Source organism: Leguminivora glycinivorella, chromosome 4 (assembly GCF_023078275.1).
Source record: "Leguminivora glycinivorella isolate SPB_JAAS2020 chromosome 4, LegGlyc_1.1, whole genome shotgun sequence".
In the NCBI taxonomy this organism is placed as follows: domain Eukaryota; kingdom Metazoa; phylum Arthropoda; class Insecta; order Lepidoptera; family Tortricidae; genus Leguminivora; species Leguminivora glycinivorella.
This window is the reverse complement of record NC_062974.1, coordinates 27,299,033-27,313,432: the sequence shown is the minus strand read 5'-3', so window position 1 is coordinate 27,313,432 and position 14,400 is coordinate 27,299,033. Positions and strand designations below refer to the sequence as shown.

Genomic DNA, 14,400 nt, shown 5'->3' with positions numbered 1-14,400 from the left:
CAAAATTTTATGGCCTCTTTGTAAAATGGATTTAATTAATAATTTGTTTAAGTATTTTTGCAGTTTACTGGCTGGCAGTTACTCACAAGCTGACAGACTTTCCACTAGAGATGTACGTTACGTGTGTGCTACGTTGCTATGGATGGGTCTGATATCCAATCAGCTTAGTCGAACCCGTTCCCACTAGCGCTATGCTTTGTGGAACAATGAACATGATTGGTGTTTGACACGTCCACGTAGCCCATCTCTAGTGGAAAGGCACCCTAAGCCAGATAGACGTTGAACTATGACCACAGAAATTAAATTGCCTTCTCCCTTGTTTCAGGTCGAAGACGTAGTGGTAGCAACGACAGACTACACGGCAGCAGCCGACGACGAAGTGTCTCTAAAAGCTGGAGATATCGTTGAGGTTCTCGACACGAAGGCAGCCCTCGGATCCAAGTGAGCACTCCCCATTATTGGCATGCGTTTTGCACAGCCGTGCCCTAAATTACTAACAGCACACTTTGTAGACCTTATTTATATGCAACAAGGTTTACAGATGGGCAATCAATGTGTGTAACTGGAGCGTATGCTGCAACACAGGACTGCTTTGGTACTCTATCTTTAATACTTCTTTAATCGTCACCTGTATATAATATCTTCTCAATAACTGTACAAGTGGACTATCATTTTAATCAGCAATTCATTGATATGACAAGGGATTTTCAAATGAATGTCAGTAAGTATTACTTTATTACATCTTTAGTCTATTTTAACATCCATCATTTAAACTATATTCATTAACATAACATTCAAAAACTTCACAACAAAACTCATTTTTTTAATACATAACTAGACCTAAATTTCGTTAAGTAGCGTCAATAAGTTTACTCAAAAGGATGTTCTATAAGTATTAAAGTTAAGATTTTGCTGACCAAGTGGTTTTGTAGTCAAAGGTCTGGACATAAGGCATGTAAACTAATATACTGGTTCTTATATTTGTCATTTACACCAAAATATATTTACAAATTTTTTGTTAAATAATTTTAATTTATTCCCTATTTTTCGAGTTCACTACATTTAGCAATGACTCAAATACGGAAAAGATCTAACATTGGAAATAACAGAATATAAAATTCCAAGAATGCGTCTAATAGATTCAATGCGTCGAACATTCCACATGAGACCGATATATTTAGCCCGGTCGTTGCACTCTTACGAAACACGAATAACATTCTCATAAATCTTCATACTCACCCTCATTACAATGTTATTGATCATTAGGAAATATGTGAAGTCTAAGAAAATATGTGCCTCAAAATTAAGCAGTCAAGATGTTTTGCGCCATTATGTTTTATGATTCGATATTTATTTTGCCTCATAATTCAGTATCAAAAGTATTGTATCTGACTTAAAAGGTAAAGCTTCCCTTCATAAAAAAAGATACACTCTTCCATATTTAGAAAAAATAGAGGGTAGCAGAAAATATTTTTAAATGATTAGAAGAAACTTTTGGTGCATGATTTTATCCGCTACTTTTGATGATGACTGCATGCAATCGTGCAGTTCTATTCATGTAGCACCTGTCTAAAGACACTAATCTGTTTTAGACTTTAGTCATCCTTACACAATCATTTTATTTTGCCATCACACAACATCATCAGCATCACGGACAAATACATAATAAGAGATTATTGATGCAGGTACAGAGGTCGAGTTTATCGATACGAGAACCATTTCTTCAATACACGAGGACCATCCATTGACTACGTATTTAGCGTTCCCACCTACAGAATGTACTATTACTGATCATGCTTTAGAGGATGAAGAAAGAAGATCATTCGCCATTGTAAATATCTCGCTGATCATGATCAGTTTTATGTTGTATCATTGTGTTGTGATCGAATCTAGAATTGTGATAACTATGTTACATTCATTTGTTTTTAATATTGTATATACACGTAGCTGCGCTATTTGCATTACTTTGTGTTTCATCATATTGTTGTATTCTACACTATGTAACATAATTGCCGAAGATAAATCCTACGGCTTATACATTACCTTCTATAGTACCTTTAATTTTCATGGTGTTTATTTTAAAAAAAGGAAGTGGTATTCGTAACCGCTATTCGATATCGGTTATGCTCTTAAATGGATCACCGGCATTAATGTTACATCCTGTATGTATTCTAGGTGTTACAGCTCCTAGTAGATCTGATATAAGTTTGAAAGTAGTTTCACATTAGTTGTTCGTTATTTCAACTGCTATTTTCACATAAACGTGGTATAAAATGTTTAGTTTGTCTAATTTTAGGGAAATAGATATAATAAAATTAAATGCCTTGTAATTCTTGTTAATTTATTTGACACCTTTTCCGCGTGTGAGAGATGTCTAAATATAAAAATGCGAAGCGTGGTCTATTTTTTACTTTACCTTGCTTGAAAATATTTGTCGTAATAATAGGAGCGATATAATTCACCGTGACAGTGCGAGGTGGAAATCATTATGATGGTACGTACAGAGATAGATTAGTTCAGGAATAACGAAGTGACTCATACCATTTGTATTCTAAGATTCTCAACTAGCAGAATATACTATAATATTTTTTTACTATTGGGAAATCTGTTTGTAATTTTTTAAGAACGTTGCAACTTAGTATTTTGTAAAAAAAAAACTTCAAGCCATTATATCATCAACTGTTGACTAAAAATTTAACTTTGTTAAATGTTTAATGAAGAAACAATATAAGAGTTAGAAAAATTATTAAATGAATATACCAAAGAAGGTACTTGAATTTTCCAAATTATGATATTATTATTATAAATACAGTACAAATAGGTCTTAACTAACAGGATATTTTAATGACAAGATATTTGCAATCAGAGGCTGATAGTCATATATTAGTGATCATAAGTATCTTCTCAATTTAAATTTTAGTCTTATTTTACTACCTAAATTGGAAATGTATAGATATAAAGGGTGAAATAAAAAGGACCGTTAAAACTTTGCATAGTCACTTTTGAGGTCACAATCAACAACTTTTAATATGGGATCAATGCTGAAATCGCAAAGGCTGTTTCATACATTTCGAGTGTCATGATTCCGCTCATTTCTATGGAACAGCCAATTTTTTTTCGCGATTTCAACATTGGTCCCATAATAAAGGGTTGTTCATTATGAGCGTGCGCAGACAGATAGCGGTCTGCGTTCTGTCAGAGTTCCGCGTTCTGGTGACCGTTGACCGCTCAAGAGTTCCAACGTACACAGGTGGCGTTCAAATTCTCGCGTTCTAGTTTCGTTTGTGTCTTTGTACATGCAACATGTCACTGAAAAATTCATTTTCCTATGAAGAACTATTGCTCAAAAATTCCACCTATTAAATTCTCCTTACAGATGAACAGCGATTCGATATTTTTATTCGCATGTCGATTAATAGTTTCATTAATTGAGAAAAAATAAAGGCTGGCTGTAATTTTAGGGCATTGTAATTATTTATTAAGGATAAAATAAACATAACAGCATTTCGTCGTGTACTATCCGTAGATTCGACCTCAGAAATCCTTCCTTTTCCTAACCAATTCATTATTTTTTCTGAGTTTGCAACCTCAGACATCCCCGCGTTCCGGCGTTCTCTGTCTCGGCGGGAAAAGAACGCTAGAACGCGGCGTTCCGCTTTGATCGCCGCGGGCAGACTGCCCGCTGTGTGCGTTGTTGCTACAGACTCGGTACATTCTAAAGAACGCAGAACTCTGAACGCGGAACGCAGAACTCTAGACCGCTCTCTGTCTGCGCACGCTCGATGACCTCAAAAGTCACGGTCCTTTTCATTTCACCCTGTATTATGCGCTCTTTGGTATTAGCACAATACAGAGCGATAAATACGATAGCCTACGGTGTGCATACGATTGGCCTCTTGTCTACGCAGCCTGCACAAAAATGATTTGTTAAATTTTTAGAGTAACTATGAGCAACAGCGGCTTTCGAGTCTTTTGACAAGTCATCAATTATTGTAAGACAATATTACATAAACTAAAGTAATAAAATTGAAAACCTCCTCAAAAACAATTGTCAGACAATCGACTGAAAATCAATATGAACATTTATATTTTATGTACATTTCTGAGCTTGTACAGTAAAGTGAATTTTTATTATTGTATTCTTGTAAGAATGCAAACTATGAATTTCAAATTGAAAGTTTCGATGATATAAATAGACTGACACTACCTACTTAAGGAACATCTACCTGAATAACAAAAGCTAAACATCATGTTGAAAAAAACGTGGATGTCACGAGTCAGGAAAATATTATTAAGAAGTTCCCTACACATATTTATGTCACTTCCTAAAAAACATATAGCCCATTAATTCCATTGTCTCCCCTGTCATATGACAATGGCAGTACGGTCACCCCTGCCCCAAAAATCTCCGTAAAATGGGAGAGTTTATAAAAAGACAAAAGGTAGGCAAAGTCGGTGCTTTAACTAGTCCAGCAAGCTGGCTGGATGCCAGTTCGCTCAGGTGATGTGTCATTTAGAGCTAGACCTGTGCTCATACATAAGGAGATTATACCTATCTATTTGTCTTTTCCCACTTTGTATGCTAACGTAGCTAGTAAACGTTTTTGATGAAATGTTATTGAGTACTGGACACAAATACCGTCAATACCTGCATACATTGTCACTTTGTATGAGAAGATAGCAGAAATCGTGACGTCCTACCGAAGAGAATGATCAAATAAGAAGCATTTAAACTAAATGGCTAAGATGACTTAGAATAAATTTGAAAGAGGAAAACTTCTGCCTTAAGTGGGAACCTTCATATTAAGAGTGAACATAGATCTTCTGGGCGAGCTCACTCCATTGCAGGCCACGTCTTTGCCTTTGGCAAGTCTGTGACGTTAAAAGTAAGCCCATTTATAAAAAATAAACTCGTCGTTTCTGCTTGTCGAAAAGTAACGCCGGCAGCAGACAGTCTTAAAATTCATAATCTGAAGAAAAGAGTTGTATACGATCTGTCAGATCAATCTGAAAATTCATAATCTTATAAAATAAGAGTGTGTGTGGACAGTTGCAAAATTGAATGGAAATCCGTGCACTGTATCAGATTTTTATAAGATTATTATGATTTTCCAGATTATGAATTTTAAGACTGCCTGTTGTCGGCCTAAAAGGCTATACTTAAATTAGCTGAAATGCTCTCCAGTGTACTGAACGGATATAACTGCAAGTTTAAATAAAGGGGCAGGCACCCATAAAGGCCAAAGTTATTGCTGAGTGGGGTCCACGAAACACTATAGGCACCATAGACGATCTGGCCCCGTAGCCGAATGGCATTTCTCCGACGCGAAACGAAAATGAAACGCGGCGAAAAGTTGTCTGGCTCTGTCGCGCCAATACGCAAGAGCGATAGAGACAGATATCTACTAGCGTTTCGTTTCGTGAGCGTTTCGTGAGCGTTTGTGCCAATCGGCTACGCACCCAGGACGGAAAAAGATCGACAGAATGAAAGAGCGGACAGAAAGAAAGTCATCCAAGAAAGTCAGTCAATCCGTCAGTCAAGAAGGGGAAAATGCCGATGACAGGATCAAGCCGAGAAAACGTTGAGAAACCTTACAAGGGGAAGCAGTAGAACAATAAATTATAAGGCTAATACGAAAGATCGAGTTGGCGCAAACTGCCTTGAAATTATTAAGTTCAGATTCTTCTATTGTTTTACTTGAATAAACTATAATAGCACAAAATATGAGTCTTGTTCATTTGTAAATTAATTAAGAATGACAAGTAAGAATAAATCTGTTATCTTTAAAATGGATGAAAGCTTTCAACACTTCAGTAGTTATCACTCTGTGACGCCACTTTTATAGGTTTCAAATTAAAATTGTAGCAAATACCTTGGCAAACTGTTATTCTTTTGAAAATTTACTGTATCACCTTTCATCAAGATTGCTAGTCCAGTAGCAGAATGGGACAGATAAGAGTTTTCCAAAGAAAGTAGATCGCTGAAAGATAGCTCGGGTTTATTACTCTATTTATGAGATAAAAAATGGGTAGCAGACACGCCTAAGACACTAATTTCGAAAGGAACGACTGTTTAAATAAATATTTACGCACATCTGTTTTCCTTGCCTAATTTCTTGGGCAATTTGAAAGGTGCGAAAGTATTACAGATGGAAACATAAGCAAACTACTCTTGATGCCTTTAAGTCGCGACAGCAAAGTTCAAAAAGTAGGCTATAATTTTCGAAGGGGATCGTAGCATAAACACAAGCGACGACAAAAGACTCGGTGGGTATTAAAATAAGTAGATAAAAGACAGACACAAGACACAGACACCGAGTAAGTAGATAAAAGTATTGACGTACAGAAAATAAACTTAATAAATACAAAACCCAAGTTAACCAATAAATAATTTAAATCGTGAAGCCGCTTTAACACTTTCGAAACCGGGCTCTACGCGGCGCTACGACATTTTCGCTACATACGGGGAAACCCATGTAATCGGCTACGCTTCTACGAGCGGTGTGCCCGACAGTCGGGTTCTTGGTAGCGAAAGTGTTAAATGCATATGGTACTATCCCAATTGTCAAAAATCAAGTAATTGTCTTATCGGCAGTAAGTCAGACGCCAATCACTTTAGTAAAAGCTATCGTTACTTTTCAAAGCGGACCCCGTTCCATGATGGTGGGATAAGGCAAGGAGGATGTTGATGATCATATTTGCAGTAATAAGTTAATAGCAATCCCAGGAGTCGAGTTTGTCCGAAGTGAAGATATTTCTACTACCAAAGACATATTATGTAACTCCGTATAGACAGCTAAAAAAAACGTCCCTCAAAAGCAAAACAATACAGAAAACCGGCCAAGAGCGTGTCGGGCCACGCTCAGTGTAGGGTTCCGTAGTTTTTCGAATTTTTCTCAAAAACTACTGAACCTATCAAGTTCAAAACAATTTTCCTAGAAAGTCTTTATAAAGTTCTACTTTTGTGATTTTTTTCATATTTTTTAAACATATGGTTCAAAAGTTAGAGGGGGGGGGACGCACTTTTTTTTCCTTTAGGAGCGATTATTTCCGAAAATATTAATATTATCAAAAAACGATCTTAGAAAACCCTTATTCATTTCTTAATACCTATCCAACAATATATCACATGTTGGGGTTGGAAAGAAAAAAAATATCAGCCCCCACTTTACATGTAGGGGGGGGGGTACCCTAATAAAACATTTTTTCCATTTTTTATTTTTGCACTTTGTTGGCGTGATCGATATACATATTGGTACCAAATTTCAGCTTTCTAGTGCTAACGGTTACTGAGATTAACCGCGGACGGACGGACGGACGGACGGACAGACAGACATGGCGAAACTATAAGGGTTCCTAGTCGACTACGGAACCCTAAAAAGGTACGGTGACCTAGGTGGCGATACACCTTTGGGGGACGCTCGGCTAGATGGCGCTAATATTAATACTTTACATTTTAATACATATCAAGCAAAGAATATGGGCCAAATTGTCAAAACTGAGGTTCAAAAGTATTAAGCCTGTGTCGAGAGATGGCTGTCTATGCACTGTGATTACACATTTTAATTTGACAGTAACTCTCTATAATACTCGATCCTCTTTACTACTAATTATGGTCGGTCACTCTTGGACTAGTTACAAAGAAAAGGGGGTTGGAAGTTTATAATAGGAACCAAAATGACTACTGATGAGAAGTATTCCTAAACTAACCTAACCACACCTAACCTAACCCACGACCGCGATATAGTGGACCGATTTTCATGAAACATGGCTAAGAACACTCCAGACTAATGCAGCTTTCAAACAACAAAAAAACTAAACCTAAATCGGTCCACCACACAAACAGGCAGACAGACACGTCAAACTTATAACACGCCATCGTTTTTGCGTCGAGGGTTAAAAAGGAAAAAAGCCAGAGTGACTTAACATCACCAGAACTTTCATCAGTCAAACTAGAACAAGCCATCTAGTCTGACATGGATCCAAACATCAACATGATGCAGATCTGTGCCACCGTTGACGTCAGACCGTTAGTAGGGCAGACAGAAATACGCTCCAGCCTTAATGACTTTTTGGAGATTGTTAAAATGTGATTTATTAGTTTTATTGGATGTGGAGGAGGCAACAAAGTTGTATGCAGAAACTGTTACGGTCGACGTTGAAATAGTATAAGTATTCATATTTAAAGACTACCCTTTATTTTCATAAGATTCTAAAACTATATAACTACTCTATACAAACTTCTACCCCTCAATTAAGAGAAGTGGGGGGTTAGGAAGAGACAAAAAAAGCCTATGTCACTTTCCATCCCTTCAACTACCTCTACTTAAAAAAATATGTCAATTCGTCGCTACGTTTTGCCGTGAAAGACGAACAAACAGACAGACACACTTTCCCATTTATAATATTAGCATGGATTAATAAACGTACAATCGAAGATGAATACATAGCAAGACATACAGTTACTAAAGTCCTGAACCCTATATCTGAAAGAATAGTACATTGTGCAACAAGGGGAGGAAGTTGAATATTACTAACGAGAGTAAGACTCGAGTTTGTAATATTCATACTCCCCGAGTTACACACGATGTTTTTCATCACACTCGCAATGTAAAAAATATGTAAATAGATGTAAAAAAGTTAAATACGGTACAAGAAATTTCATTATTCCCTTAGGAGAACGATTTTTCTATAACTCACGCTCCGCCTGCGCGCAATAGCACATTTAAAGTGCGGGTGTGATGAAAAATAATATAGTAAGTTTGATGTAACGGATTCAAATCCTGAAACGCTAAGCTAACGCTAAGATCTTTTGCACTTTTTCTGATATTAAAGAATATTTCAAGCATTTTGACGGATGACCAATTAATTATAAAGACAAGAAACGGCAACCATACTCGTACGCCATTTAGGTACCTAATTTTAGCTGTCTTTGTTCCTGTGTGTCATTGAAACAATAACATTTCATCGTAAAGTCAAGGCACTCAATACGAATGCGGAGAAAGTGCCAAAATATGTATCCTCAACCTTAATTTGTAAGCAATAAAGTCGTGTATACATTTTTTTTTAATACTACGTCGATGGCAAACAAGCATACGGCCCGCCTGATGTAAAGCGGTCACCGTAACCTATGGACGCCTGCAACTCAAACAGTGTCACATGCGCGTTGCCACCCCATTAGAAACTTGTACATTCCCTTTTGCTGTGTTAAGTACACAGCAAAAAGGAGTGTACAAGTTCTAAGGAGGGTTCGGGTTGCCGACGACTCAAAGGACAATAGACGGAACAAGTTAGTTTCGTAAGTCCTCCCGTCATCAGCACACCGCACCCTCGTTGAGCTCTGGCAGCCTTACTCACCGGCAGGAACACAACACTATGAGTAGGGGATTTATGACACTTTGTCTGCATCTACCATATATATACCACCCGACGAGAATTACGAGCATAGTCTCAAAAATATGAACAAAGGGTTTTGCGTCGCGACAAATTGTTTTTGAATAGCTTCCTCATTTATTCTCGGACACCTTGGTTTTACCAGAAGTGGGAATTTCGAGGCGAAATTGTGAATTCTTGCCAAAATTTGCCTTAATCCCTAGTACCTTGGGGTAAAGTCCTCACAAAGGTCATAGTTGGACGTCGCCCTGGTGATACATTTATTGCAGAATAATATATTTAGAACGCTAACTTTGCCCGAATAGGTATGTGTGAAAAGAAAAGATTTTTTTTTAATCAAATGGAATAGTTTTCTATAACTAAAGGGCATACAAAAGATAATTTATAAGCTAGCTATTACGTTATATGCTCAATCTTTCTTTATGTAAATTTGTTCATATAAATATCCTATGGAAATTCCCATACAATTTTTTTGCGAACGCTTAATTTGGTAATGGACGGTTTTAGTGTAACCCTAAGTCCGTAATTCCTTAAAAAAATTGAATTAGGAACTGAGTACAATGGGATTGAAGAGCGTTTCCCAATTTCAACTGCTTTTAAGGAGGCCTCCTGGTTTAAGGAGGATGTGCATCCCATACATGGTTACTGCATCTGTCTTTTAATTTACAGAAAATTATTTTGTTCAAAGTAGTGACAACATTCAAAACTCAGAGCAAAGTTCCTCAAACAATAACTTTTACAATTTGACGAAGAAACGGGCCACAGCTGTCCCGTTACCCAACGTACACAAATAGCCGGATCACATGATGCAACCCGAGAGGCTTGGACCCTGACATTGCGACTGTCAGCCATGATTGATGGACAGTTGCTATCTTTAGAGCGAGCTTCGTTTCTGAAAATTTTGTGGTTTATTTAAGTGGCAAAAACGTGGGAGGTCGTGGCGCTCGCGAATCAGCCTCTACAGTCACCAAACTCGTTGTCGAAAACCAATGCGTAAATCGTCTGCAATAGACGCAAAAGCCTGTTGCATGATTTAAGTGGTATACCATGAGGAGAATTAATTCTAGCTGCTCTGGCTAGCTTCTGTAGACTATGTAGTAGTCTCTGCTTATGAAAATTAACAGCTTTCTCAAGTCACGCCAATCACAAATTATATTTTAATTTAGAAAGTCTGTGTAAAATGCCTTGGGTCATTTATTAGTATTTTTGGTAAGGTGCCCAAAAGGCAAGTCATTTTGCCCTTCTGGATGGTACGGTGATCCAGTGAGCTGATACTGTGCCCCACGATCCCATTGCTTCAAACCCAAAAGCTTCAAATATGCTACTGCTACATTATGAAACTTTTTAGGTTAATTAATGCTGCTAATGTAAGCTCAATGTGTAGAAGACCATTTCGAAAAAAAGCCTTATTAAAATATTTTTACAAACGCAAGTGCCGAAAGAACTTTAACACAGTCTTCTATTATGAACTACATATTTTAGACGAAAACTGAACACATTTACTTTCCAATAATGAGATGAGAATGAGAGAGAAATAAGATTTGGTCGTCAGCTTTTAGTTCTGCCCAATAAGTTTATGAACTGTAAAAAAACTAGTAAATAACTACCCAAAATTGTGTTCACCTTTCATCCATGTTTCCATCTCCATAATTGTAGCCCCTCCTTAACCCTGACCACTCTAACTCCCAGGGTGCGCCTGAACGACCCCGGCCTGGATCTGGACGTGGAACTGCTGGACTCCAGCGCAGCGAAGCACAAGGCAGCTGTTAGGCCGAAGAAGAACCATCCGAAGGGTGGTGCAGGTGCAGCCAAGAGTCGGAAGACTGAGGAAAGGTAAATTGGGATTGGTTTTTGTATTTTGGCTGCTGAAGACCAGAATGCTTTTGATGCTTTACAACATTTTGAATGTTAACACCTTGGTGGACACTAAACGCCTATAGGCGATTGTTCTTTCTGTCCACCAACCGGTAAAGATGCGTAATTGGTGGGAATTGTCGTGCACGCAGCAAACAGCTCAAGCTGCTCAAGGTCGATCTAAGTGCTTAGGATCCATTTTAGAACAAGAGTGGGGAGACGGAGGAAAAGTAAATTGGGTTTTGCGTTTTGGATTTTGGCTGTGAATGTCAAAAAGCTTTTGATGTAACATTTTGAATGTCAAGATGCATAATTTTTAGCAGTGTTTATGCTTGTAGTAGTTAAAAAAATGCTTAGGGATAGTCTTAGAGCAAGACTAGAAAGACTGAGGAAAGGTAATTGAAGGGCTTTGCTTTAGGATTTTGGCTTTGAATGCAAGAAAGATGTCGATCTAACAGTTTAGAGTGTGAAGAAGCATAAAATTGTAAAGAGTATCCGTATCAGTAAAATAATGCTTAGAGTCCGTGTATTGGTGCTTATGGTGAAGGTGTGAGAGACAAGCTAAAGAGATTGATTTTAAAACCATTAAGGAGGGTAAATAACAAGTACTTAAAAACTGATTTGCATCCAATAGGCTATACGAGTAGTATAATTAGTAGTCGAATTCTACGCCCGGACAGACGACGCAACGAAGCCTCGACGTTACGTTGTCACCTAAATCTAGATAATTTGTGATGTGTTGATTTTTTCTCACTTTGATGTGTTTATTTGTTATGCTTATATGTATTTTAGTTACTCAGTGCTTTTGTTTTTACTGTCAAACTGTGTAACGTATTTGAAATAAAAAATAAATATATAATAAATAAATAAATAATAAAATTAATGCTAAGACAGATTTATCGTCGTTTCGTTTTGTCATATTGATATGAAAAATTAATCAATGCTCCATAATGCATCTTCTTTCTTTCTTCTAATTTTCTACTTACCGGCTACCCTATACATTAAATATTCGAAATATATCTAGATGTTACTTTTTAGAAGACGGTATTGTTAAAAGAATCTAAAAAATAATAATCATGTAATACTTTCTACGAATATCTAGTTCAATGTCTCCAAATTCCAGAGAACCTACCACAAAAAATAAAAGACACGGAATAACATTTTATAAAATGATAGATACAAATGTTCGCCCCACTTACAACGTTTTTTCTCGTGTTAGCTCACATGTAACTGATATTATTACAATTACATAATGTACATGACCTAATTGTTAAAATAATACCAAGGTCCCCAGATGTGGGGTAAATGTGTCTACAATTAAATTGAAATTGATCGGAGAATCTGTTCTTCTTGTTTTGAATTTGGGACACCGCCTTGATTAGAGGTAGATTATTCACTATCGTGTTTAATAATCGTTAATGCTTGTATCATTTTTCTTTTTACTGTTTTTCGATTTAGGGATCATCCACATATTACGTCACACCAAATTTCAGGTTTTTGGACCCCTCCCCCCCCCCTATGTCACGCTTTTTTGTATCCCTTTAACAGGGCTCGTCACATTTAATATGACCCCCCCCTCCCCCTTACACTGTGACGTAATATATGGATGACGCCTTAACTGCTTTGCTCTCTCTGTCATTAAGCGATATCTTCTTATTATTTTACAAAGAAAGCTTAAAAATATATTGAAATTTCTGATCTTCGTAGATATAAAAGAAATTGAAAGTCGTCATTTCAGTGTTAAAATTTTGTTGGTCATGATTTTATTGGTGTTTCAATGCCGTCGGGTCCTGATATATCTAGTATATTTATTGATAATTTTAGTATATTTATCTAAATTTTAACTTCTGATTAGCAGAAACGTCTGCAATCGATGCCACTAGGCTTAGAATAAATTTAAAAGTGGAAAATGTCTGCCTTGGGTGAGACTTGAACTCACGGCCTCTGGATCGATACTCCAGCGCTCTGCCAACTGAGCCACCAAGACTTCAACCAAGCCAGCGAAATTTTCCACTACTAAGGTCAATGGGACCCGTAGCGACATCTACCGTAAGAGTGTTAAACTTCTTAAACGGCAACCGGAGTTCCAAGTCATATTGGAAATTCACCAGTTACGATGCGCTAACCATGCCAAATTTTAACTTCTTCTTCTTCTTTTTAACCCTTCGAGCCCCAAGCATCTATATGTATTTACTTATATTTTACTGACATCATATGATGTCGCTGGGACTCGAAGGGTTAATATTTATCTAGTCTATTTATTGTCCATTTAGGCCCACTTGCACCAACCACTTAACTCAGGGTTAGTGGACTGTCATCTGTCAAATTCCATATAAAATGGTGGGTTAACTCTCCATTTTCATTGGTGCAAGTGGCCCTTAATAAATAAGCAAAATTTTCCAATTTGGGAATTTCTTAAACTCATCATCATCATTATCATATCAGCCCTTTATCGCCCACTGATGAGGCCTCTCTTCTAGTAGGTACGCCATTTTCTCCCTGTCCTGCGCTGATTTCATATACATAGTTGTGATCCGTAATTTACCGTATTTCGGCGACGAGTCAACTTATTTGAAACTTTAACTACAATATTCCAACTATTTTGCGAAGTATGTCAATCTATTATCAAATAAAATCACAAAAATGGGGTTTCACAGCGTAAATTACAGTTCATTTAGATATCCAACAAATTTATTACCCTCTCGAGAAAATAATTTGTTTCCAGAAAAAAAAAACGTACCTATCATAGCCGGTCATCGTCCCATTTTCGCGAAAACGGTACACGTACACGATCATTCATCTAACGACGCCATTTTAGAAAGACCCGTCATATTTGACACTTGACAACACTTTTAGCTCCACATTTGTGAACCTCAAGTCCTTAGCGATAAGGTTCAAGAAAGATTAGTCCGCGGCCATGTCAAGACATTTGTTTGAAGACTTCAGTGACTTCAGTAATATAGAGGTGTGATGTGACGGGCCAGAGTAGAGTGGTGGGTGATTCTACGAAATTCTGAAGTGGATTAGCTTTCTGGACGCGACGTGACGCCCACTTCGGCTAATGTAGGATGTGCAATTACCCCGATCTGTCCCAAATTTGTCTAGACGGATATTTTGGTGATACTTTCTAATTTGAGCTTTTTTCGTCGATTA

The 14,400-nt window shown here is 37.3% G+C and overlaps 1 protein-coding gene across 5 annotated transcripts in view; it reads left to right on the top strand.

The window, feature by feature from the left end:
* LOC125225432 (obscurin) overlaps nt 1-14,400 on the top strand; it is a 174,448-nt gene that overhangs the window by 45,950 nt on the left and 114,098 nt on the right. For all 5 annotated transcript variants that reach the window (XM_048129162.1, XM_048129159.1, XM_048129161.1 and 2 more), the window contains 2 exons: nt 326-441; nt 11,083-11,226. In XM_048129162.1, coding sequence (XP_047985119.1) covers nt 326-441; nt 11,083-11,226 — 260 coding nt within the window. The remainder of the gene's footprint in view (nt 1-325; nt 442-11,082; nt 11,227-14,400) is intronic.